Source organism: Furipterus horrens, unplaced genomic scaffold (genome assembly GCF_987537825.1).
Source record: "Furipterus horrens unplaced genomic scaffold, mFurHor1.1.pri manual_scaffold_3, whole genome shotgun sequence".
In the NCBI taxonomy this organism is placed as follows: domain Eukaryota; kingdom Metazoa; phylum Chordata; class Mammalia; order Chiroptera; family Furipteridae; genus Furipterus; species Furipterus horrens.
The window spans coordinates 21,548,941-21,574,455 of NW_028327173.1; the positions used below are offsets into that span (position 1 = coordinate 21,548,941).

The window sequence follows — 25,515 nt, forward strand, 5'->3', positions numbered from 1 at the left end:
CCACACATATACTGTAATTCCATTTACATACAATGTCCAGAATAGGTACATTCATAGAGAAAAAGTGGATGAACGATTACCAGTGGAGAGAGTAGTGGTGGAGAATGGGAAGTGACTGCCAAAAGGTTTCCTTTCGTGTAACAAAAATGCTCTGGAAACAGATCATGGTGATGATTTGCACAGCTTTGCGAATACATTAAAATCACTCAATTAGAGACTTTGAAAGAGTGAATTTTATGGCATGTGAATTATATTTCACTAAAAAAGAAAAAATGCAAATGGATTAAATCTTCCAAAAGAAGCTGGTCATTAATTTTATTAGCGTAATTCTATATTAATTAATTATTTCAATATTAATATTAACATCAGATAAAACAAGCTTTGAGCAAAAAATTAATATAGACAAGTAATCTTATTATGATAAAAGCTTCATTTTACCAGAAGATTAATCTGAAACCACCGTGTGCTCTGAGTATCAGCTGGCACCACTATAAGCAGGTGGCAGCCCATTTCCACATCCCCAAATCTGTCAGTCATAAAAGGAGCTGGATGGCTGGGTTGGGGTCCTCAAACAAGAGAATGATGGGCAGCGAGGAGCTGTACCAGCCTTTTATCACACCTAGAGGCACAAAAGCATGAGGGGATGGAGTCCCATAGACTGGGGCGGCAGGTGTGTGCGCTACAAAGCGTGTGTGATCCAACAAAACCAAGCGGACTCACGAATGGCTGCAGTGCACTGCCCATGGATCCCTCTGGACTGCGTGTTCATCTCTACTACCAGGAAGACTGGGGAGAGAGTAGTTCACAGGATTCAACTTTAGGAACAAGAGGAAAGAGCAGGACATCAAGGGACTGGTTTTCTCTTAAGGATGAGGCTGGTAACCAGATGGCAAGATTCTGAGCACTTCCCCTACCCTGCTTTTTAAACATGTTGTCTTTATATTTCTTCCTAATAATAGTTAAAGCAATTATTGTTTATTGAGTGCTAGATACTATACTAGGCACTTTTATTGATTTTTTATTTAATTCTCTAGTAACCCTATGGAATAAGGGCTCAGTGTCATTTTTTTTAAAGAGTTATTTATTTATTTTTAGAGAGAGGGGAAGGGAGGGAGAAAGAGAGGGAGAGACACATCAATGTGTGGTTGCTTCTCACAATCCCCCAACTGGGGACCTGGCCTGTAACCCAGGCACATGTCTTAACTGGGAATCGAACTGGCAACCCTTTGGTTTGCAGGCCAGCACTCAGTCCACTGGGCCGCACGAGCAAGGGCAGGGCTCAGCATCATTTTTATAGATGAAGAAATGGAGGCTCTGAGAGGTCCATGGGCTTCTCTCAAACCACACAGCTTGCGGAGTGGCTAAGCCAGGATTCAGATCCAGGTGGGTCTGCCTCAAGAGTCTGTGGCATTCCTGCTCCAGTCCTTCAAAGGAAGGACTGTTGTCTTTCCAGAAAAGCAAGGAAGGGGTATGATGGGAGACAAAGTTCCACCAGGCAGCCAATTCTAGAGGAAGAGAATCCCAAAGGCAGAAGAGGCTGGTGGCAGTAGCAGCAAGGGACACGCCTCCAGCCAGGAAGAAAGAGCATGGGAAGTGATACGGCAACTAACTCAGCAAGGGCCTGAGAGGGCGCTGGCATTCCAGGAGGAGCCAGAGCGACCATCATTGTGAAGTCACACACACACACACACACACACACACACACACACACCAGTTCTCTGACATGAACCATCCCATCAGCCTGCACAGGTGATCATTTGGAGTAGATGACATCTACTTACAGAGACACTGGGGGCGGGGACGGTCCCACGTGCCATCACCCTGGCAGCTGAGCACCGGGGTGCCCAGGAGGTAGAAGCCGTGGCTGCATTGGTAAGACACCGTGGTGCCATAGCTGAACCTGTGCGGGCCGCTGGCATGGACTTGACGAATGCTGTTTTCTTGGTGCCCGGGGTCTGTACAGTTGATGACTGCAATGCAAGGGGACAATTAGACGCAGACTAATCACATACATGTTCATAGCCTCTAAAATGAGAACTCCGAAGCCCAAGCAGTCACGGAATCTCAGGACAGCATTTCTAGACCAAAACAGGCAACACTAAGCAGATCCTGCCTGGGAGAGTGAGCTGGTCCTGAGGCTGGTACTTCTCCCTGTTCCTCATCACCTGGTTAAGGGACTCATTCTTGCATGTCCAGTGAGACATCAGTCCCTTCGGGAAGCCGTCCCACTTCCTCTCCGACTGGTTACCTCTCCATGCTCCGTCCCACAAACGTCTACTGCAGAAGGGATCAGCCCAGACCGGGATGTGCTTGTACACTTGAGCCCCTCGAGGGCATGGCCGCCTGGACCCGTGCGCCCGACCTGAGCACCATGTGTCTCCCGCCGAAGAGCTCGTCCGCGGTAAAACACATGCATCTGAGCTGACTTGAACAGGGGCTTGGCTCTTTTGGAAACCCTTTTAATCACTTTTATGAGTATTCCAGGCAGAGATTGATATCCTGGGGGCTACATTTGACTTTTAAATGTTAAAGTGTTTCCAAAGCAGCTTAACTCAAAACCAGAGTGCAGTTTTAGAATAATAACGATATCATTCATAACTCATGAATGTTTTGCTTTCCAAACACTTTCACATTCATTATCTTGCCTAAATCTCAGGCATCAGGGCAGGTATTTTAAAACTTCGACAAGCTTTTAAAGTATAAGGTATTTTTAGTCTGATGTGCCTCTCTGAAGCTCAGAGGGGGTGGCATCACAGAACACGCAGTGGCATTTATTCAGGTACAATATTTATTGTGGTGTGCTGAGTGCCAAGCCTTGTGCTGGGCAGAGAGGATACCACAGAATTTACAATCTAGGGTAGAGTTGCTCTTCCTCAGCACTGTGGACATTTTGGGCTGATAATTCTTTGTTGTGGGGGGTGGTACTGTTCATTGTAGGATGTTTAAGAGGACCCCTGGCCTCCACCCACCAGATGCCAACAGAAATCCTCCAGTGCGACAACCCAAAATGTCTCCAGACATCTGTCCCCTGCTGGGGCAGGAGGATGAGTACAATCATCTCCTGCTGAGAACTGCTGGTCTAGAGAGAACAAGCAAGCAATTATCCTGTTTGATAAGAGCTCTGATAGGGGCAGGGGAGCATGTTCTGGAAGCGCAGGGCAGAACCTCAGAGCAGGGGCTGGAGCAGGAAAGCCCAGTGCAAGGGGTAGAGCAGGAAAGGCTTCCCAGGAGAGGGACATTTCAACGGGCTCTTGGTGACAAAGAGGGAATGGTGAGAGGGGACAGAGGAGAAAGACCTTATTTGAGGAAGCTGTTTGGGAGCGCCTTGTGGGTATGTGGGCGCTGGGCATGCGTAAGGACAGGGAAGAGGTTCAGTGTGGCTGGAACCCAATGCAGAGTGAGGTAGGGGCAGAGGAGGTGAAGGAGAATGAGGCTGGACAGGAGGCTGGGTGGTCCCATGGGCCCTGTAAACCAGTGCAGGGGACACTTTTTTTCCAAGGGCAGGGGGACGTCTGGGAAGGCAGTTGGAACAGGGAGTGACTTGATCAGATTTGCATTTTAAACAGGTCACTCTGTCAGGGTGGAGAATGGACTAGAGGAGAGCAGGTCTGGACATCATGGTTTCTAAGGATTTTACCCCTGCCCTCTGATTTCCAGGCAGGTTGCTGTGGGCAGGCGCGGGGTATAGCTGAAGGTATAGGAAAACCTGCATCTTGTGTTGGGAGATGAAGAAGCACCGTTCTTGAGGAGAAGGGAACATGGGATAACACCCCAAAGCAGCAGTTCTCAACTTTTCCTGCCCACACAGCTGACTGGAAGGAAGGCACAAAACAAGGTCTTGGCAATTTTTCCTGTGTTCTGTGGAACCGTCTCTCACTCAAAACGGCATCTTGAGACGTTAAGAGGGGGATGTTATTTTAGGATTAGTTGTGAATGCAATTTAATTTGTTTTAAAAAAAATCATTTGAAAAATTTGGTCCTTTAATAGCAGTAATAAGTGACTGTGTCATATTGCACAGCCAATGACCATACACCTGCAAACACTGCTGGAGGGAGCCATCGCCCCAGGGACTCCCAGCTCTCATTACCGTGAGGAGTTGATCAACCTCCGGATCAGGACTGGGCTCTCTCGTGTTCAGTTCACTCTGACCCTCCACTTAAATGTCACCGAGCGGGCCCAAGCCATTCCTGGCAAGAGGCAGATAGCTCCACTTGCCATTTACTGCTGTGAACAGATCTTCGAAAGTTTTAGGAGCTATTGCCCAAAGAGTCCAGATGGGGCCGGAATGTCCTCTCTGTGGAATCTGCCTCTTGAGTCCTTGTTTCTTCTTTTCCCTCTGTCCCTTCAACCCAACCCCTAGACTATTTGGTTTTTATTTTTCATTTGAACACTTCTGCTTTTCTCTTTCGTCAAGAATGGGGAATTACTGGTTTATGAAATGTCATCAAAAATATTATTTTTGACTTCTATTTTGACATATGAAACTTCATTTGCTTTTTTATGAAAGCAATGATGAGATTTTACATGGCTGTGTCTAGGAGTTGAGCAAATCCCCATTTATGACCCTTCTCTGCTCCAAGTCTTCCCTGAGTCAAAATAACGCCAGGACTGAATGCATGGCTTCTGCTCGGGAGTCACCGGACTACAGGCAGCAGAGGTGCTGGGGTGCAGTGGGAGAAGAAGGCGACTCACTTCGGCAGGTGGGCAGCATGTCGCTCCACTGCCCGCTGGCCAGGCACTGGGACCTCGCAGCGCCCTCAGACACATATCCAGGGTTGCAGACGAACTTGACCACATCATTGAGGTTAAACTGGTTGCCCTGAGTGAGGCCATTGACCGGATTGCCGGGGTGTCCACAGGTAATTGCTGTAACCAAAGCAGGAGATAGGTCAGCCCTCCTGCTATTTCACACCCCAGAAGGTTCATCCTCCTTTCCCCTGGTATGTCCCATGCCCATCAGTGAAGTTCAGCTATAAGTCTAACTTTAGTCTCTTCTGCTACAAAACCTTTATTCTCTGAAATCCTCATGGGGACATTTCTTCTTCCTTGAAGGCATGTCCGTGGCTTGGACAACTTAGGCCTGGATTGTAGTTCCCTGTCATTCAGCAGCACAGTCCTTCCTCATTTCCTGCCTCCGGTCCCCGTGGCTCCCTGTCTCCACTCACTCTTCATTGCTAGATACACTGAGAACTACCCTCAGCTGACTGAGAGCCATCCTAGCTCCTGGGCCAATCGTGACAGAGCCAGAGTCAATGCTAACCAAGCCAGACCAGTGGCCAAGGCCAACCCCAGGGAACCAGAGTTGCTAGAAGAGCACAACCCCTCCCGCTCACCCCTTCCATGTGAAGGGAATACAACTGCTGTACTTTCTGGCCCTTCCCGGTGCTCCTTTACCTACTCTGCCCCAGGCAACATCGACTGGCCCAGCCGTGCAATTTGGCTCCGCTCTGCCTCTTTTCCTCTAGGGACCCAGCTACCCACAGAGGGCAGTGCCCTCCCCAACATTGGAGGGGTGCCTGCCCCCCTTACCCCCCGGCAGGGCAGTGTTGCCTCTGATTGTGTGTGAACCCACCTTACTCTGGGGTTCATTCAGCAGGCTCCCTTTGGCTCTCCCCTTAAGCTATGGTTTCCAGTGTATCTTTTATTAGTGACAAAGGTGATACTTCGATGGCCACCAGTGGCTGTTTTATTTTATAATTGGTTCAGCCATGGGCAGGGAAGAGGAAGAGGACCTGGTGCTCACAGGCCTGGTCCCAGAGCACTTGGGCTGAGCTCTCTGCCCATGCTTCCCCCTTTCCCCCCAGCAGTGGGCCTCAATCTACTCAGTGGACCTAGTCTTGAGGTTTCTTGAACAAATCAAGCAAGCTCCTGCCCCTTTTGCCCTTGCTTTCCTCTGTGCCAGAGCACCCCTTGGCTCCTTCCGTCGTATCCTCAGGTCTCCGCTCAGATGTCACCGTATCAGTGAGGCCTCCCCTTGTGACCTGACAAGCAATCTCCCCAGTGCAACTGAGCTCCTTGCTTTGCTTTTCTCCACAGCAGTGGACATAGTCTACACGAACGTCTTCATTTGTTCCCTGCTTGTCTCCCTCCACTGGAATGTGAGCTCCCTGAGGGCAGGGACTTTGTTTTGTCCTTTGCTGTATCTCTGGGGCCTGTGCCAGTGTCTGACTTACAGGAGGAGCTCGGTGGCTATTTGCTGAGTGAATGAACATGAGTGGGCGAGTGCATGAATGAACGGCTGCCTGGGCTTCTGCTTTGCTCCTAGTCCTTAGTTCTATTTAGGACCTGCCTGGTTCCCTAGTCCCTTGGCATTGAACTTCCACTTGATGCTTATTCTGGACTCTCGCCTGCTTCTGATTTTAGTTGTGAGAGGCTGAGGACCATGAGGAATGCTTACTTATCCCAACATTTAGACTCATGAGGACCCCACCCCAAACCCAAAAGGTGTGGATGAGGGTAGGGAATCAAGAGCAGACAGGACCCAGGTCACCGGGACGATGGGGATAAATGTCAGACAGTCCAACTAGGTCTGTTTCCCTGGGGAACCCAGACTGCAAAGTGGGGAGGGAGGAACATCACTAGGGAGGAATGTAGGGGTCCACACGAGGCTCGAGCATGTAACTGGGACTTGAATACATGGACCACGAGACCCAAATGTCCTGAGGGCAGGCACTGTGACACATTCCACTCATCTTTATCCACAATACTTAACACCATGTCTGGCACATAGTAGGTGCTGCAGAAATGTTTATTGAACATGTTCTCATAGGCTGAGGGTAATTAATAGAAAGGGAAGGTCAGTAGCACAGAGGAGAGAGTTCAGAAACAGACTAAGCTCATTTAGGAGGCAGGAGGAAAGAAGATGCAGAGACTCGGTGGAGGGCATAGCCTTGGGCCTGGAGAGAGAGTCTTCTACTGAGGTGAGAAGGAAAGGGCACCCCCACTACCCCCACCCCCACCATCATTGTCATTGTCACAACAACAGCAGCAGGAAGCATCTGCTCAACATCTGTATCAGGCACTGTTCTAATCACTTTATTTTAGTTTTTACTGTTTGGAGCTTTTTATATGTATTAATTTATTTAATCCTCATAATGCTCTTTGAAGTATCTGTGTTTTATAGGTAAGAAAACTGAGACCCTGTGAGATAAACGAACTCATCTAATGGCATACAGCCATAGGACATATAGTGATAGATCTGGGATTTCAACCCAGACAACCGAGGTCTAGGGTCCATCTGTCTAAATATTTTACTATACAGCCTTTCAGTATTGACCAGGTCTAAAATATCTTCAGGTCCGGCAGACATTCTCCATTTAATTCTGGACTCCATCATTCCCTATTCTTTATAACCTAATCCATCCACACACATTCTGTGCCAATTTCCTGAAGGCATAAGAATTTTTGTCTCCTGAAGGAAACCAAAAATATTTTCTTCATACACATCTGGAAGACAAACTGAATGCAGATGGGCCTTGCTCTCAGTAAACATAATACTTTAGAAGCTATTAAGACCTATTTTCATGGATTGCTTATTAAGTTTCATTATTTTATTGCTGCATCTCATATACAAAAAAGCCAAATGAAGAAAAAATTAAAAACAAAAGCCAGCCTTACAAAAATTAAGAACAAAACCCTGCACACAAAGGCTTACTTTAGGGAGTGTTAAAAAGTGAAGAATTTTCCAAATTACTTCCAGGCAGCTGAGAGTCAGGTGGTCACCTAAATCCAAAAAATGCAGTTTAACAAGAAGAACAAATCAAACTGTAGAAAGCCAGGGCTTGCAGCATAACTAGAATACAGAGAATGCTATAAACTTTAAATTATGTGTAAGGAGGAAAATAAACACTAAACCCAGGCAGAACTATTTTTCATGCTTCAGAGGCAAGCCTTTGCAGAGAGCAAGACTGTGTGGAAAGAGAAGAGAGAAGCAGGGGAAAGCCAAATATTGATCTAAAATCATTGCTAGAAAAAGAATGCTCATCTTAAAGGGGAGTATATTAAAAAAGGATTCTGGTATGCCAGGATGCACCGAGTACAGGCAAGGGACATAGAAGTGTGCGTGATTCTCTTCATTGCTTCTAGAAGAAAGAAAAGGTAAATAAATAAAGGAAGGAAGTGAGAGAAGGAGGAGGAGAGAGGGAGACAGAGACAGAGAAGAGATACCCTCTGGAGATTGGATAACATAGGGAAAAGGAAGCAAAAGGGAGAGAATATAGGGTCTTGCAGTGACAAAAAAGAACCCAGACAAACAGAATATAGGACATACAGCTTTCCCTTACCACACACAGAAAGCCTTCTAGTAGAAAACAAAACATGTATCTGTTCAGCTTATCTGATACTACTTGTTGAAGAACCTGTCATTACTTCCAGTGTATATTTTTACTTTCTTTGTTATAGATTAGTCGACCATATAAACAAAGTTTTATTTCTGGACTCTCTATGCTGTTCCACTGATCTATGTACTTGTTTCTGTGCCAGTACCATACTGTTTTATTTATTTAAGCTTTGTAGTGTAACTTGCGATCAGGGGGCATGATATCTCCAACTTTGTTCTTCTTTCTCAAGATTGCTTTGGCTAGTTGGGGTCTTTTGTGGTTTCATATAATTTTTAGGATTATTTGTTGTAGTTCCGAGAAGAACGGCATTAGTATTTTGATAGGAATTACATTGATATACGGAAGCAACTTAGGTGTCCATTGATAGATGAATGGATAAAGAAGATGTGGTACACACACACACACACACACACACACACACACACATACACAATGGAGTGTTACGTAGCAATAAAAAAGAATGAAACCTTGCCATTTGCAACAACATGAATGGATCCAAAGGTATTATGCTAAATGGAATAAGTCAGGTGGAAAAAGACAAGTATCATATGGTTTCCCTTGTATGTGAAACCTAAAAACAAAAACAAAAACAAACAAAAACAAACAAACAAGCAAAACAAAACAAAAACAGACTCATAGAAACAGAGACCAAAAAGATGGCCACCAGAAGGAATAAGGTCTGGGTGGAAAGGGTCAATAATATTGTGATAAGTTTACATGGTGACAGGTAATTACTAGAATTAGTGGGGTGATCACATTGTAAAGTATAAAAATGTTGAATCATTACATTTTACATATAATATAACCAATACAAGATTGTATACCAACTATATTTTAATTAAAAATAAATTTAAAACAAAACAATCATATTTTGCTATATTGACAGAAGGGGGTACTCTTGTAAACCACTCACAAGCCACAAATTGAACAGAAAACATCAGCCTAAGTCTGTACAAAGCTATGATAAAAAGAAAATAGAAAGGAATCAAAACATCTCAGCTGATGAAAATCTCCTGATCAAACACAGAACATACGAAACATTAGAAAACTGTAACAACACTATAAACTGTATTAAATATTAACACATAAGCATTTGGATATATGAAAAGCCATCTTGGGAATTAGAAAATAAAAAACTAAAACAAGACATGGGAGAAAATTAAAAGATAATTGATGACATGCAGGAAAGAATTAAAGAAAAAAGTAAAATTATCTCAGAAATAAAACTAAATTATAAGAGGGAGAATATTATCAAATGGTAATTTATCAAGAGGCATTGAAGAAAGTCAGGGAAATACAAAGGGAATTAAAATAAGATAAAGAGCCCGGGCTGGTGTGGCTCAGTGGATTGAGTGCTGGCCTGCAGACAAAAGGGTCACTGGTTCAATTCCCAGTCAGGGTACATGCCTGGGTTGCGGGCCAGGTCCCCGATTGGGTGCGTGTGAGAGGCAACCACACATTGATGTTTCTCTCTCTCTCTTTCTCCCTCCTTTCCCCTCTCTTTAAAAATAAATAAATAAAATCTTTAAAAAATAAGATAAAGAAAGAAGTAAAATTAATCAGTGACAAAGAGGCTGAAATAGAAAACAGGCAAACAAGACTCAACATACACATAATTAGAGTTGATTTAGAAGGAAAAGAAAACAGTGGGCTTGAATTAGTGTTTAAAACAATAATTTAAGAACATGTTTCAGAAATAAGACTTGAATCTACATATTCAAAGGTCCAAAGTATATGTGGGGAGATTGTCTTTGAACAGTAAACCTGGGCATATCTAGGTAAAAATATTAGACTTCAAGGATAAAGGAAAAACAACCATTAAGGCCTCAAGAAAAGCCATGAAGGAACTTATAAAAGCAATTGAAAGAAACTAATATTTGAATTCTTCAGAGTAATATGCAAAGCAAAATAATGATGAAGAACATTTTTAAGGAAGTCAAAGAAAGAAACAGTGACCAAGGATTTTATATACAATCCAGGTATCCTTCAAGTTTTAAGATCAGATAAACAACATTAAACATGCAAGAACCTGGGAACACTATGCAAAGGAGGCATTACTGAAGAATGCATTATACTAGAGACTGAGTTTGACCCAACAGGAGGTAACTGGGAAAACTTCAGCAGTGTTGGTGAGCTTTTAATATATTTAATGGTAGATCTAGGAGTAAAATAAAGTAAGGGGGAGGGTAGGATGATATCACAGGAACACTATAACAAGCATTTTATGTTCTGACAATGTAGAAATAATGCAACTAAAAGTGGAAGGAGAAAGGAGTGAGGAAAGAAAAGCAGCACAGCTCATTGGTTGTTGCACAGTTAATAGGGGGAAATCAAAAGAAACTATTAAAGATTGGTAAACTAGGCACCAAATGGTTAAATAAGAAAATGGGGGAGGGGAGCTAATGGCATTAAAATGTGATAAGAACAAAACGTTTATGATGTTAAGGATGAAAGTGGGATTGTAAGCCTAATATCAGGCACAGTACAGTTCACGTCAAAAAATATTAAAAGTGAAAAAAAAATATTAAAAGTGACAGGGAAGACATTTTTAAAGGCTAAAGCCACAATCTGCAATGTAGATATAATAGTTTGAATATCTGCATACCAAATAACACAGAAACTGCCTTTATGTAGCAGAAATGGCAGGAAATGCAAAGGAAAATAGATAGAAGCACACTAACAATAGAAAAATTTAAAAACACACCTCTCAGAACAAAACAGGTCAAGCGGACAGAAATCAAATTGTGTACACAAGGCATAAACAACATAATCAATGAGGCACATCTCATGACTACATAGAAAACTTCACACTCTAATACCCTTTCATTTCAAATGCACATGGAACACTCATAACAACTGATAAACTATTAAGCCTCAAAGACAGCATTAGTAAAGCCTATGAAGTAGAAATATTATGTATAGTGCAATAAGATTAGAAATAAATAACAAAGCAAAAATTAAAAAGGCCCTTCACCTGGAATATAAAAAATAACTCTTCTATTTAAAAACTTCTGGGTGAAAGGGGCAATTAATACCAAAATTGAAGAATTTCTGCTAAATAATAAAACATGAATTATTGTAATCTATGGGATACAATTAGAGTAGTAATCAGAAGAAATTTCATAGTCCTAAACACATATATCATGACCGTCAATAAAAATGGAAGATGAAAATAAGTGAATTAAATTCCAAACTCAACAGATAGTAAATGAACAAAAAAAGTTAACTAAAAGAAATCACAAGGAAAGACATAATAAAGGTGAAAGCAATAGTTAGCAACATGCAGAAAACTGAAAATAGATACAATAACTGCATCTATGAAACAAGTGTGCGAGAAGCCCTAGCTAACCTAATCAAGACAACAAGGGAGTTGGTCCATGTTGAATCTGAGCCCATGACTAGGGAGAGTGGGTAACATACTTACGCACACAGAAAGGGGTCTTGCCCGACCAGTGATGATCCTGCTGGCAGATGCGCACGGACATGCCGATCAGGCGGAAGCCGGGGTTGCACTGATACACCACGCTGCCCCGGTAATTGTAGTTCTCCCCGTTGATGTGTCCATTGACAATGGGCTCCGGCGTCCCACAGTGTCCAGCTTTGATGGGGGTGGGGTGGTGGGAAAAGAGGGTAAATCAAAGAGGAGCTCGCAGAAAATGACGTGGGGCTTGGTCAGGGGAGGAGGAGACAGGACTGGTGGGGAAAAGGGCCAAGTGCCCACCCACCCATTGTTTTCCCACCTCCCCCTGAAAGCCATCCAGCAGTGACTTTAGGAATCTGAGACGCAATAGAAATGGTGTTGAAGACTTGACAACCCCAAATCCCAAGGCTACACCCCATACGGCCTCTATCTCTGACCTTCAGATTCTGTGTCTGTGTGCAGGTGAGAAATGATCACTGTTACCTCCCTGCACCTCTCATTTCCGCCCCATTTTTTCTCATCAACCAGCATTTACTGAGCATTCAGCACTACAGTGTACAGCAAGGCAGCTGAAGTCTAGTTGTGTTAAAAATAACCATGTAAAAACAGGTGGGCTGGCTAAATTCATCTTTCCTTCTCCTTGAGAGGAAATGTACACAGGCAATAGAAACCCAGGTGAGTCATTTTTATTAAATGGCGTTTGGGTAGAGCATAGTCCTGGCATTTGCAGCAGCATCCTTTGGCTCTGTGTGAACTCAGCAGGGGCCCCAGACAGTGGGAGGGCAGCACTGTTGACTGCAATGGACCATCCAGTCTGTGCTCTTAGGTTTGTGTAGTTGGGGCCCTCCTTTGCACTTGAGGGGCCCAAAAAAGGAGTGAGAGGAGAGAGAACCTTAGCATCTAAGGTTTGGACAGGGGATGGATTAACCAAGGGGGGAATTATAACTTTACTCTTTGTAAGCCAGGTTTTTTTTAAATGAGTTTATAATAGCTTATTATGTGTGTGTGTGTGTGTGTGTGTGTGTACACTGTATAGAACAAGCAAGTGACAAAAATATATTTCTATTTATATAGTATATGTAAAATACATATTAAAACTTGCTAATATATAATGCAGAAGGTATTTTAGGTGTGTCACAGGAAGGTGTCTCTGTGCCTTGTCCTGAAGGTGGCGACTGGGGCTTTACCCATCATTCAAGGGCCAACAAGAAGGGGCCGTCTTTTGGATCAGAATGAGAACTCCTCTAAAGTTTGACTCATCAGACTTTAAGTTATTCTCATTCTTTTGGGTGCCCCAAGAGAAGCTAGTTTAGGGTTTTAGTCATGGGAGGTGCCCAAGAGCTGGTGTGTGAATTAAGCATTTTATGAAAGTACGTAAAATGATACTGTTCTAAGATTGGGATCCTGCTTTGGAAAGATCCAACCTGTCCTGAGGAGGGGGAAATGGGCAGGATGGGCCTGGGGAGGTCACTCACCGAGGCAGCGGACTTCAGAGCCACTCCAGAGTCCGTTGGCCATGCACTCCCTCACCCGGGAGCCCACCAGCGTGTACCCGGAATTGCAGGAGAAGATGGCTGTTGCCCCATAGACGGACAACGTTCCGATGCGGTGCCCATTGGGTGGGATGGGGAGCTCTCCACAGGAGATGACTAGGAGGATAATAAAACGCTCAGTAAGACAAGTTCTGCTTCTGATTAGCAATAATATGACCAAAATAGGATTTGTCTAACTTTACTGGGACTCATGACCAGAACATGGGTTGTGACTGTGACTTGTGTGATGCTACACTGGAGCAGTGATTCTCAACTGGAGGTGTTATAAGAAGCACCCAAGGAGCTTTAAAAATGTCCAGACTGCACTCTGGACCCATGACTCACAATCTCTGGCCCAGGCACATGCATTTTTTGAAAACTCAGGTGGTTCAGAGGTGCACCCTGGTTAGGAACCACCAGACTGGAGACTTGGTAATTTAGTGCTATGCTCCTTGGTGTTCACAGAAGACACTGCAAATCAATTTCTTTGTAGTTTCTGCTGAGCACAGCAGCAGCCTCACACGCCTCAGCAGAGCACTGCAGACAGCCACTGGCTGACACATGGGGTGAGGCCCCATAGCCCAGGCCACAGTGAAATATGAGTCACTTCATTGTAATGAGCTCGTGACGCCTACTCTGCCACAGACACAGTTATATTCCTCTGTGAAGTCTGCACTTGGATGGTAAGACAGCAGTGTCTTGGATCCTAGGTGTTGGGAAGCCACCATTCCTCTCAATCTCAAACTTCCCACGTTCACTGACAAGCTATCTTCTTCTGTTCCTTCACAAATCCTTACTTCTTCTATCACATCCTTACTGATTAGGTGAATATTATGAGTCTCTCCTACTATAGTGGATGCCATGGTGAGCCACTCAGATCCCCATTTAGGACTGAAGGATTTATCTCCCCAGGGGCTGGCCCTCTTCAGGTTGCCTTGGTTGAATGGTCCTCCCATCTAAAGACATGCTCTCTTGCCAGGGCAGCCTGCGCCCAACGTTGGGTTAGTGTGGAGGTATAAAGGCCCCTTGTGGGGTCGACTGAGGGCTTCACTGCTACTGCATCAGAGCCCAACTTCTCCATCTTCCTAGCCCTGTGTCCTCCCCTCCCTTCCCTTCTGCAGGTAGTGATCCTAGGAGCACCCCCTGATAAACCTCTGTCTTACAGTGGCTTCCCAGGGACCCTGAATTTTGAACCTCTCTTGAGGAACAAAAAAAAAAAAAAAAAAAAAAAAACCAATTTGCAATGAAGAAGGAGGGGCAGACACACTTAGGCGGCCTGGCCCTTGTGCTAGGCCCATTCCTCCTGCACACACTCCCAGGACAAGTCTTATCACACCCCATTAACACAGTGTTATTTGTCTGCCTCTCCAGTAGATGATATGTTCCTTGCGAGCAGGAGCCACAAACTTTTATCTTCATACCTCTACAATACTTGGCATGAGTGTTGAATAAATGAATTAATGGATGCTCACCTGGACAAAGGAAGCTTTTTAATAAGATGACAAGATTCTAAGAAGTACTTAAAAGAAGTAAGCATCTCTCCAGCTCCTGATTCTGGGTGTATGTTAAAAAAGAGGTACACTGTAATCCCAGGTAATACCCCTCTTCTCCCTCTCCCTGTGTATGATACAGTTCAGGAAGCGGGCACTGAGCTAAATTGGCCCGCCTCCCTCCTGGGCTTACTTTGGCAGGTGGGCATAGAGTTCCCGAGGCTCCATTTGCTATTGGCCTGACAGCGGATGACCCTTTGGCCAGTATAGTAGTAGCCAGGGTCGCAGATGAGCATCAGCTGGGCCTGGAACTGGTACTGCGTCTCAAAGATGAGCCTCCATCGGCCGTGTTCCACACTGATGCTGCTGATGTCAGGACAGGTCACAGCTAGGCAGACAAGGAGCGGTGAGGAGGATTAATTAATTAATTATGAAAGAGACGGGCAAGAGTCCAGAGCAGGGGACTGACAGTAATGATGAGTCCGAGACTCTTCAGTCCCCAGGCAAGTTTGGTAATGAATGAAGTGGGCTGAGTGGGGAATGTGGCCAACTAGGATGGGCAGATCTACACCCCCACCAAAAATGGGAGGTGCTACTCAGTTGATGTTGGTTGTTGGATGTGAGGTTGCAAGTTCTATTTGGTCGGATCTTCATTTTCTTTCTTTCTGTCTTTTTTAGGGGATAAAAAATAATGTTTAACCTTGTTGCAATAGGAAAAATCATCATCATCCTATACCAAATGGCCAGATCATCATTTTCAAGAAAAGCTAGAAATAAGGATTTTTATACAAAATTTCCTGATTTTAAAATGTTGGAAAGCAATGATGAATTTTTATAAATCACTGTAGGTCAAAGAAACAAAACAAAAGAAAAACATAAAAACTTGTATCTTTGGATTCGATATAGCCCATTAGGCTGCCAGTTTGTGACTTTGGCCTTAACGCTGAGCTGTATCTCTGTCATTTTAGAGTTTTGTGATCCAAGGATGTTCATGCCAATGTTCTGACAATTTTTCCATCTAAAAGGAAGTGGAGCAGGTCATCCCCAAGTTCTATGATGCTTTATGGCAACAACTCAGGGTGCAACGGTTATTGATTTGAGAGCAATTTCAAAAGGGCACCTAAGCTGGCAGATGATACTACTCACCTGTCTTTGCTCTCTGAATCCTCAGCCTCCAGGAACCTGCTTTTTCCCCTGACTGCGTTTTTAGTTCACTCCCTGCAGGACTCTTTCCAGCTGCTTACCTAGCCCCTCCTTATACCCGCCTCTGCCGCCCAAGGACTCACGGACACACTGGGGAGGAGTGTTGCCGTTGCTCCATAGGCCTGTCTCCAGACACTCCGCTGTGGCCTCGGCACCTGCCTGGAGGTGGTAGCCCTCGCTGCAGCTGTACACAGCTTTGGTCCCCACTGTCTGCTCTTTGCCAAACACCATTCCGTTCTTAGGAGCCTCAGGAAGCCCACAGGAAAGAGCTAGCACGGGGAGAAAAGTCATGAGTACGTCTGCTTCCGATGGTGTTCTGAGAATATAATTTTATCTTTCCTCCACCCTGATACCCCAGTAAAATTATAGTAAATGCTAATAAAAGGAAACATCTTCTTAACAAAAAAAAAAAAAAAAAAAGAAAGAAAAGAAAATGAAGATCACCAGCAGAGAAGAGTTCAAGAGAAAGCCTTAGAAGAGGAAATGTAGATAGAAGAGTGATGATAGAGTAAATGGTGCCAAGAAGCCACAGACCAAAATAAATACACGGGAGACAGCTCTGGGGTAAGACTAGTTTTCTGTCCCTCCCCACAGGATAGAGGCATTCAGGCATGCATTCTTCAAACTAAATAGTTAGGGTCTTCTTTTCTATTTGAGGGAAAATGAAAACAGAGAAACAAAGACTCCCTTGGGATCATTAAGGCTGCTGAGGTGAGAACTGGCATCCCAGAGTAAAACGCCTTTAATTCTAGGACTTAAGGGCTCTCGTAGCCTACAGGCTGCCCCTCTGTCTGCTCATCCCTGCAACACGCTCAACTCAACTTCTTATTCACAGGGGAGACCCAGTGGGCAAAGATAACTGTATGTAATGATAACAAAGGTAACTCGCATCTGCTACCCGAAAAAAAAAAATCAATCTAGCTTTTACTCCAAAATATGAACAATCAAGGATCATGACACATACTTAGAAAACAGCAGCATGAAAGACATAAAGATAAGATTAAACACAGGAAAAAAATGTCTCCTTTTTGAGACAGAGCTAACTTGTGAAATTGAAGATATATAATAATCTTTAAGCTTCTGATTAGTAAGTAGTATCTTGAGAAAAATCAAGGTAACATATTATATTCATAAAATAAAAAGAGCACTTTGAAAAAAGAGAAACAAAAAGAGAACAAGTACTCTTTTAATTTAAAAATATGATTGCCAAAATAAGCATTCAACAGAAGGGCTGGAGATTAAAATGGAAAGGAATTTCCAAGAACATAGACCAAAAGGACAAAGACTGAGAACAATTACAAAGGACTGAGAGCACAGAGGATCAGCCGTGGAGGTCCAACATCTAATGTCAGGATTCCAGAAAGAGACAATAGCAAGTGGAGGGGACGGAATGATCACAGATGAAAATTTCCCAGAGCAGAAGAGAGACACAATCTCCAGAATGAAAGGAAGCCAAAGGGATGCAAAGAGAACCATTCTTAGCTTCACCATCATGGAATTTCAGGAGACCAAAGACACACAGAAATTCCTATAACTTCCCAGAGAGAGAGGGAAAAAGTGGCGTACCTCTAAAAGAATAAGAATCAGACTGGCATCAGACTTCCTATCGGCAACAACAGGTGTTTGAAGATAACAGAACAATGCCTTTGAATTTCTGAAGGACATGATTCGTAACCTAGAATTTTACATAGTCAGCCTACCTAACAAGTGTGAGGGCAAAAATAATAATTATTTTCAGACATTTTGAGACGTATAAAATTGATCTCTCATGAACCCTTTTTGAGGAATTTACTTAAGGCAATATACTCCTTCAAAAAGAACATAAAAACCAAGAAAGGGCATGATATGAGATATAGAACTAGCTCAGGAATATGAAGAAAAGAAGTACCATGGTGACAGCTCAGGAGAGAAAGGTGTGCAGCAACCTGGCCAGGATCATGATTTTATAAGGAGCAGGGTCAACACTATGTTTATTGGAGGAACATACATTACTTAGGTAAGAGCAGCCTGTGTGGTCGTGGAAAGAAATCAATGCTTACAAACCATGCCTGCCTTTTGAAAGAGCTCAGGAGCTCTTATACGTGTGATACTAATCAGAGTGTCCACTACTGTCCCTCACCCACCCGCTCTGTCAACTAGTCTAGATCTCAGACCGCCCTCCCTCAGAGTCAGAAGAAGCTCTAGCTAACAGTGATGCTTGATGTTACTAGAATTTTCAGAAACAAGAAGAGGAATAGGGCTAGGGCTCCATTATGACAATGATACGGAGAAGGGTGGAGTGATCAGAGGGAGAGGGATTAAGCTACCAAGATGGAAGAAGAATTCTAAGTCTAGATGTGGGACCAAAACAGGAGGATCAGGAACGGAAGGGATGAGGGAGTGTTATTTACTTATTTAGAAAAGATTTTGTTTATTTATTTTTTTCGAGAGGGGAAGGGAAGACCGAAGAAAGAGGGAGAGAAACATCGATGTGAGAGAGACATCCATCAGTTGCCTCTAGTAAGTGCCCCAACCTGGGACCAAACCCGCAACGCAGACATGTGCCCTGACTGGGAATCGAACCAGCAACCTTTTGCTTTGTTGGATGACACCCAACCAAATGAGCAACATGGGTCAAGACAGGGAGGATTAAAAGAAACAAACAAAAAACCAAACCAAAACAAAAACTCATGCACTGAGTCTATCTAATTCTACATGCTGGGTTGGGTCTTTTAGATTCCGCTAAGACCTAAATCTTGGCAGTAGCTACTTTTTTCATGCCAGTATTCTAAGCTGGGTCATCTCTTCTTGCACTCTACCTCTCACCCGTTCCATCTGCCCACCTCTGGCATCAGCCTTGATGAGACTTGGCCACGGTGGATAAGGCGATCCTGGGCAATGGGGTTTTGTTCTTCAGCAATATAATAAGGGAGCATTTGAACATGATGCTCCTTTAATGCCTGAACAGCAAGCCTTTGAGCTCCTTCCGTGGTACCAGGTTAGCTAACTTGTCATATCAGATGACCTGACTGCCTTGTTTCCTTGTGCCCTTTGGGAAGAAATACTTAGATCCCCACTGACATTTTCCACGGGGAGTCAATCAGGCAGTGGGTGAGGGAAGTGGGCAGTGGCCACTTCTCACAGCCCCTGGCCTGGCCCTTCTCCTGTGGATAACTAAGAAGACAAAAGACAACTTTCCAGCCTGAGATTAAAAGCCTGTCTCCTGATCTCCATGTCAAAACACACTCCCCCAAAACCCAGGTAAGAGGGACACTTCCTGTGGGTCAGACAGGAGGGGAGAGAATCACAAGGTATTTGAAATGTGTGGTGGAATGATATTACCGAGGGAGAGGATTTGTAGTAAGAGGATGGGCTGGGGAAGGAGAGAGAAAGCACTAGGAAATATAGACTCTCTAAATGGGATTTATTTGTTGGTGGAGAAGTCATGGTTCAGAAGCAGCAATGGGGAACTGGAGGAATACCAGGGCTTTCCTGGGCCTGGGCTATGTGGAAAATGGGGGATTAACAGCCTCCACTTGAAAGGGCCAGAGTCCCTGTTCTCAGAGGAACAGCCACCTTCTCCGTAGAGGGAGGAAGGGAAGAGAGCCTCTCTGGGTAGGGACCAAGGGTGTATGTTGTTGGCCATGGAACCAGGAATCCAGAGAGCAGGGAGGGGATGGCTGGGAGTGAGCATCATGGGGAAGCTGGGTGGGGCTGGGGAGAAGAAGCATAGAGCAGTACGAGGATTGTGGACAGAGCCTAGAGAGGCTTAATTTGGGGAAGTGACAAAAGATAAAAGAGATAAGAGGCACTTATAGGTTTTAATAGGAACTCTGAAAAAAACAAACAAAACGTATCTGTGTCGGTAGAAATAGAGACACCAAGATCAAAGCCAAATGATATTTGCCATTTGTGACAGTCAGTTAGTTCTCCATGACCTTTGCTTAGGGTATCGAACAGAATACTAATGACACATTGTTTCTGTTCTTTGAGAAAGCTCAGGCACAGGCCAGAAGGTTGTGAGGGTTGGAGATGACAGGTGCCATTAAAAAGTATGGCACCCCGCTGGGGACCGAAGAACAAGAACATAAAACATCAATGTGGTTTCCTGTTTCTGGCAAGGTTCTTTTCTTTTTTCAATGCAGTACACAATGTTGAGAATGTGAAAGGGCAGTAAGTTTCAAAAGCTGTAGATTTTGAATAGGTTACAATTCAACAATGTCCTCTTTGGGAATTTATTTTAAGAAATACATGTGAATGTTCATAACAATGACATCATAAAAATTTTAATAGCAGCACTGTTTACAGTAGCAAAAAACATAGAAATTCAATTGACCAACAATGGGATACAACTTGAATAAATGACAGTTTTTCCATAATGTTATGTAACCACTGAAAACAGTGATGAGAAAGTATATTTAAGTATATGATAGATGTTAATATTGAGAGTTTTGGGTATCGATCATGCCATTTTTGTAAACAATATAAAAAAGACTAAAGGAAATGTGCGGAAATGTTAACAGTGGTGATCTCAATTGATGGGATTATGGGTCATTTTCACTTTTTCCTTGGGTATTATCTATAGCTCCCCCCCCCCCCCAAAGGTATATTGAAGGTATATTGCTTTAAGTTAAAAAAAAAAATCCCATCAATTATCAAAGGCAACGTGTGGAAACTGCCCGGTAGATATCATGGGCTTGATCGCTGGTGACTGAGTATGGGGATGTTCGCTGGTCCACTCTCTTTCTCCTCTGACCTGGCGCCTCAGCCAGCCTGAACTGCTTTGCCTGTCTTATCGCTCTCAATTCTGTGCTTTTTCAAATGCCCTCGCTGTTGCCTTGAATGTTTTCCTTGCCAATACCTAGTCCCAAACCCTGCTACCTCTATGAGCCCAGGCCCAAGCATGCATCTTCTGGAAATTTCCTTAGCTGTCCGAAAGGAGGTAGGCCCCTTCTTACCCTTGGGCTCAACAACAAGGTTTATACTATTGCTAGGCGCTTCCTTCCTCTGTCATTTTGCATTTATGTGGCTAACATCCATCTCCTCATTGTTCCGAAGACACTGACACTGTGTTTTACACACATATATATCCCCAGGGCTAAAGATATTGTGGACTCTCAATATATGCTTCCTGAAAGAATGAATTAATTATCAATGAGGAAACCCATATTTGGAAGTGATTGGTCCTGGGACAAAGCCAAGATGTGAGTGGGATCTGAGCCACTGGTTACCCACTTCCCACATGCTTCTCACCTTGACAGAGGGGAATGGCCTCGCTCCACAGGTAGTAGCCCTGGGGATGCCGGGTACAAATGGCCATGCTGTGTCCCACCAAGCGGTAGCCAGCATTGCAGCCAAAGTGGACGGAGCCTCCGGGCTGGGTGCTGGTCTGACCCAGAAGGAAGCCGTGGAGTGGAGCCCTGGGCAGGCTGCAGTAGGGAGCTGCACAACAATATGAGGTCAGGGGACCATGTACAGGTGGGAAGACAGGCAGACATGTCCCCTTCTGCGCACCCTGCCCCCATTCTTCCCCCATTTCCTTGTCTTCACAGTGGCCAGGTCCACTGCTATTTAGCAAGGTCTGAGTGGTCGATATTGAAAAACGGCCACTGCCCTGACAGGTGTGGCTTACTGAGTTGGACGTTGTCCTGCAAACCAAAAGGTCACTGGTTCAATTTTTGGTCAGGGCGCACGCCTGAGTTGTGGGTCAGGTCCGCAGTTGGGGGCGTGGGAGAGGCAACCCATGGATGTTTCTCTCTCACATCGATGTTTCTCTCCCTCTCTCTCTCCCTCCATTTCCCTCTTTCTAAAAATAAATAAAAATCTTAAAAAAAGAAAAAAGAAAAAAGGAAAGGTTTAGTAGAGCCAAGGGAATGGAAAGGGAAGAAAGAAACATGAAGCACTGGGCCCCCTTTGTGGGCTTAGCTGTACAGCTAAGTTCAGGCTCTTGTATCCCATCAGCTCCCAAAGAGACATAGGAAACAGAAGCCAATGGAGTCAGGGCTGCACTCAGACCTGCTTCTGACCTTCCCGGGTGTGTGACTAACGAATCCCTGAAGCTCATTCAGCTCCAGTCTCCTCACCTGCCTGTGGGGGCTGGTGATATTTACCTCATGGGGTTTGGGGCCATTTGTTTGTAAAAGCCCCCAGCCCAACCCAGGGCACTCAGTGCTTAATAAAATGGTCCTTCTTTCTGTCCTGTAGAAGGTGGAGGGAGAGGGAACCGTGGCAACGCAGGACATAGAATCCACAGTCCTAATTGCCCCTCACTGTTTGGCTTTAACTTACTTCATTCACTTATGCGACAAATGCGTACGGAGCGTCTATTACGTGCCTGATGCTGTTCTAAGTGCTGGCAACACAGCAATGAAGAAACAGACAAAAATCCCAGCCGCTGAGAACTTGCAATAAAAAACCCTGTCAAGGGATCCTCAGAGGAGCTCTGTGAGGCGGACAAGAAGGGTGAGCAAAGGGACATGCAGGGTGTGCCGCCCGGTCTCTCTGAGAGTCCCTGGCTGGCTGTCCTAGGCAGGCATGTGCTAAGGCGGGATGAGGGTGTCAGGTCCTTCCTACATCCTCCCACATCCCTCTGCTGGTGAAATGTGTTTTAAATAACTGCCTTCCAAGCCAGATGTGTTTCCGCGCTCCCATTTCACCACCTGCGTCCTGTGTATGTTATATTTATGTGTCTATCTCGGTCCAGAACAAGACTCTCAGTTATAAAATAGACTTAATCACACTGATAGAGGCATTTGCAAATTACACAAGTCTACTGTATTTTAATTAAGTGCTAATTGCTTCACCGTGTGATTAATGCAGTTTCTACTTGGCCTATGCATTGTAATTACAACTGACTCATTACCCTCAAACATGTGGTTAGTCTTTAAAGACTTTGTGGAAAGGGCAACTTGTTAATGGCTTTTAGTTCTTAGTCTAGCAACCAGCATAATGCAATGCTACCCATCAACTACATTTTCCCTTTTGCATGAGTAGCTCTGAGGAACTCAGCCTGAATTTCCCTGAGAGAAGCCTTATGGTTTCTTTTTCATCATGAAGAAACTGAGGCCTGGATAGGTCAAGTGACTTGTCTAATAATAATTCAGCTAGTTAGTGACAGAGCTCATCACTGACCCTGGGGGTCACGGAGCCCCCCTACTTTGCGTACATGGGGGAAGAGAATTTAGGGTCAACTTTGCAGAGGAAATGGACTCGTAGTAAAGACCCAATTTCTCCAGGCTCCCCTCAGCTTCATCTGGTTTGCTTGTCTCTGAAGCCATGCCCGAGTTCCTTAAGACTCCCAATAGCCCACTTCGTTTGGGCTGGTCTTCCAAGTAGGTGGCCCGTGAGAAAAGACGGACTAAGACAAGCGGTAACCCAAGCAGGCTATACTTCGACACCCTTTCTAATCAATATTCTTTAAAAATCTGCCCAACATTTATTTGCAATGCAGACCAAATGCAGTCAGGGGAAGTGTGCTGAGGGGACCTGGTGGAACTCCCATTGTCTTAGGTCATTCATCTCTGCCTCCAAGTTTATAGAACCCAGCTTACAGTCCACTGGATCCATTCCCCTACAGAATGGGGATCAAGCAGTTTATCTAGTTTTCTTTCCAGCTATAGACAGTGATCCCCATAATAGCAGTTCAGATAAATTTGATATTCTCCATCTCCTTATATTTTCAGGGATGTTTCTATGCGCCTTGCATATTTTCGTCCTGGTCGGCTGTCTGCCTGCTTGGCCTTTGCTCTGACTCTGCTCAGAAGATATGGCTTGCAGAGCAGAAAGAGGCTCCTGACCTTAAAATATAGTCCAATCTATGGGCTGCCTGTCTAATAGTTGGAGACCCATGTCTTAGGGTTTTTCAGTTAAAAAATTTTTTTTATCCTCACCCAAGGACATTTTTTCATTGCTTTTTAGACAGAGAAGAAGGGAGAGAAAGAAAAACATTTATGCAAGAGAGAAGCACTGACTGGTGGCCTCCCGTAGGTGCCTGGACCTGGGATCCCATGTGCCTGAACTGGGGACCAGACCCACAGCCTAGGGATGTGCCCTGATGTGGAATCAAATCCACAACTTTTTGGTTACAGGACAACGCTCCAATCAACTGAGCCACACCGGCCAGGCCCTAGGGTTTTTCAGTTTTAAGGAAATTTCAGTAACATTTCAACAGGGGTAGAGATGGGATCACCTTTCAGCATTCTTAGATCATATACATAGAGTAAACTTACCCAAAGACTCAGGCTGGCAGTATGAGCAGAAGAGAGGGAAGAGGTGAAAAGTGGGGAAAGGAGTAGAAACAGGGAAGGGGGTAAAATGTCAAAGACGCTTGTGCAGTTATAGGTCAGAGAGACTTAGAGGAGGAAAAGGTTGCTGAGTCCCATGAAGGAGCTCTACCATTGATGAAGACATAGTCCGTGGCTTATAGGGGTATTTGGGGTGAGAAACTTAAGGGGCTCATGGCCTTTGGCCCTTCTCATGAGTCCTGTTTACTCACCTGAATACCGAATCTTAAAGCCCTTCCGATTGTAGGCATGGTCGGACGACCAGCGCAGGTACACAGAGTTGCTCGTGCTGGTGACGACCAGGGGAGCTGAGTAATTCCCACTGAGAGCTTTCAGCAGAGGACTTTGTCCTGAGGGACCTGTGATGAGAGCCCAGGACATAGGATAACAGACTATCATAGCCATCAGAGATATTAAATCCAATCCCTTTAATGTAACCACCTTCTGTCCCTCCCCCCACCACTCAGGTGAAGGCACAAAGGCTCAGAATGGTGGGTCACTTGGTTGGAGTTAGCATGCTCATTTGCCCTTCCATGCCTCTCTCTGCACCCTTAGGTGCCCGTTCCTCCTGAGACCCGAGGCAGTGCTCCAGGAAGCCACTGCCAATCCATAGCAGCTGGCGTTGAGATGAAATCTATTTGCCATCTTGGGACTTGCCCAAGGTCAAGCAGCTGGTTAATGGGAAAGCTGGTTTTCAACCTGGGAACTTCCACCTTGCCACCCTTCTCCTCTTGTGCATCCTATTGGGTTGGCCAAAAAGTTCGCTTTTTTGTTTGTTTTTTTCTGACCTACAGGATCTTGGAGATGGCTCACAGAACATGGTAGTCCTAAGGGCAAATAGATGGGTGGCCAAAATAAATGAATATATGAACAAAACAGATCATGAACATACAATCAAAAGGGCGAGGAAACCTAATCTCAGCGGAAAGTTACAATTTCCCAATTTGGAGACTTGAGCCAAGTTTCCTTTCTTACTACAGAACATGTTGGCTGAAGGAGAGGCTGGGTGCCCATGAAAAAGAACCTATAAAACAACATTGGCTGTATGTAATAGTGATTCCCTCAGTTCTTCCCCACAATAGACCTACCACTATTTACTCAGGTAACTGAATACTGGAGAAAAGGGAATGCCAAGACCTTTCAAAGACTTTTGGATACAGAGTTTGAATTGATGTCGACACCTGGGGACTCAAAGCACTATCATGGGTCCTCTGTTACAGCAGGTGAGTCTGAGGGCTGGGGTTGGTCACAAATGGAGTCCTGGCCGA

The 25,515-nt window shown here is 44.6% G+C and overlaps 1 protein-coding gene across 1 annotated transcript in view; it reads right to left on the reverse strand.

Moving 5' to 3' along the window:
• The window catches only part of CSMD2 (CUB and Sushi multiple domains 2), a 544,011-nt gene that overhangs the window by 31,086 nt on the left and 487,410 nt on the right, over positions 1-25,515 (reverse strand). The window contains exons 48-55 of the mRNA XM_090269064.1: positions 24,460-24,606; positions 21,219-21,407; positions 16,070-16,255; positions 14,977-15,171; positions 13,237-13,410; positions 11,765-11,938; positions 4,694-4,867; positions 1,782-1,970 (exon numbers count right to left, since the gene is read on the reverse strand). Of these exons, the coding sequence (XP_090125190.1) occupies positions 1,782-1,970; positions 4,694-4,867; positions 11,765-11,938; positions 13,237-13,410; positions 14,977-15,171; positions 16,070-16,255; positions 21,219-21,407; positions 24,460-24,606 (1,428 nt within the window). The remainder of the gene's footprint in view (positions 1-1,781; positions 1,971-4,693; positions 4,868-11,764; positions 11,939-13,236; positions 13,411-14,976; positions 15,172-16,069; positions 16,256-21,218; positions 21,408-24,459; positions 24,607-25,515) is intronic.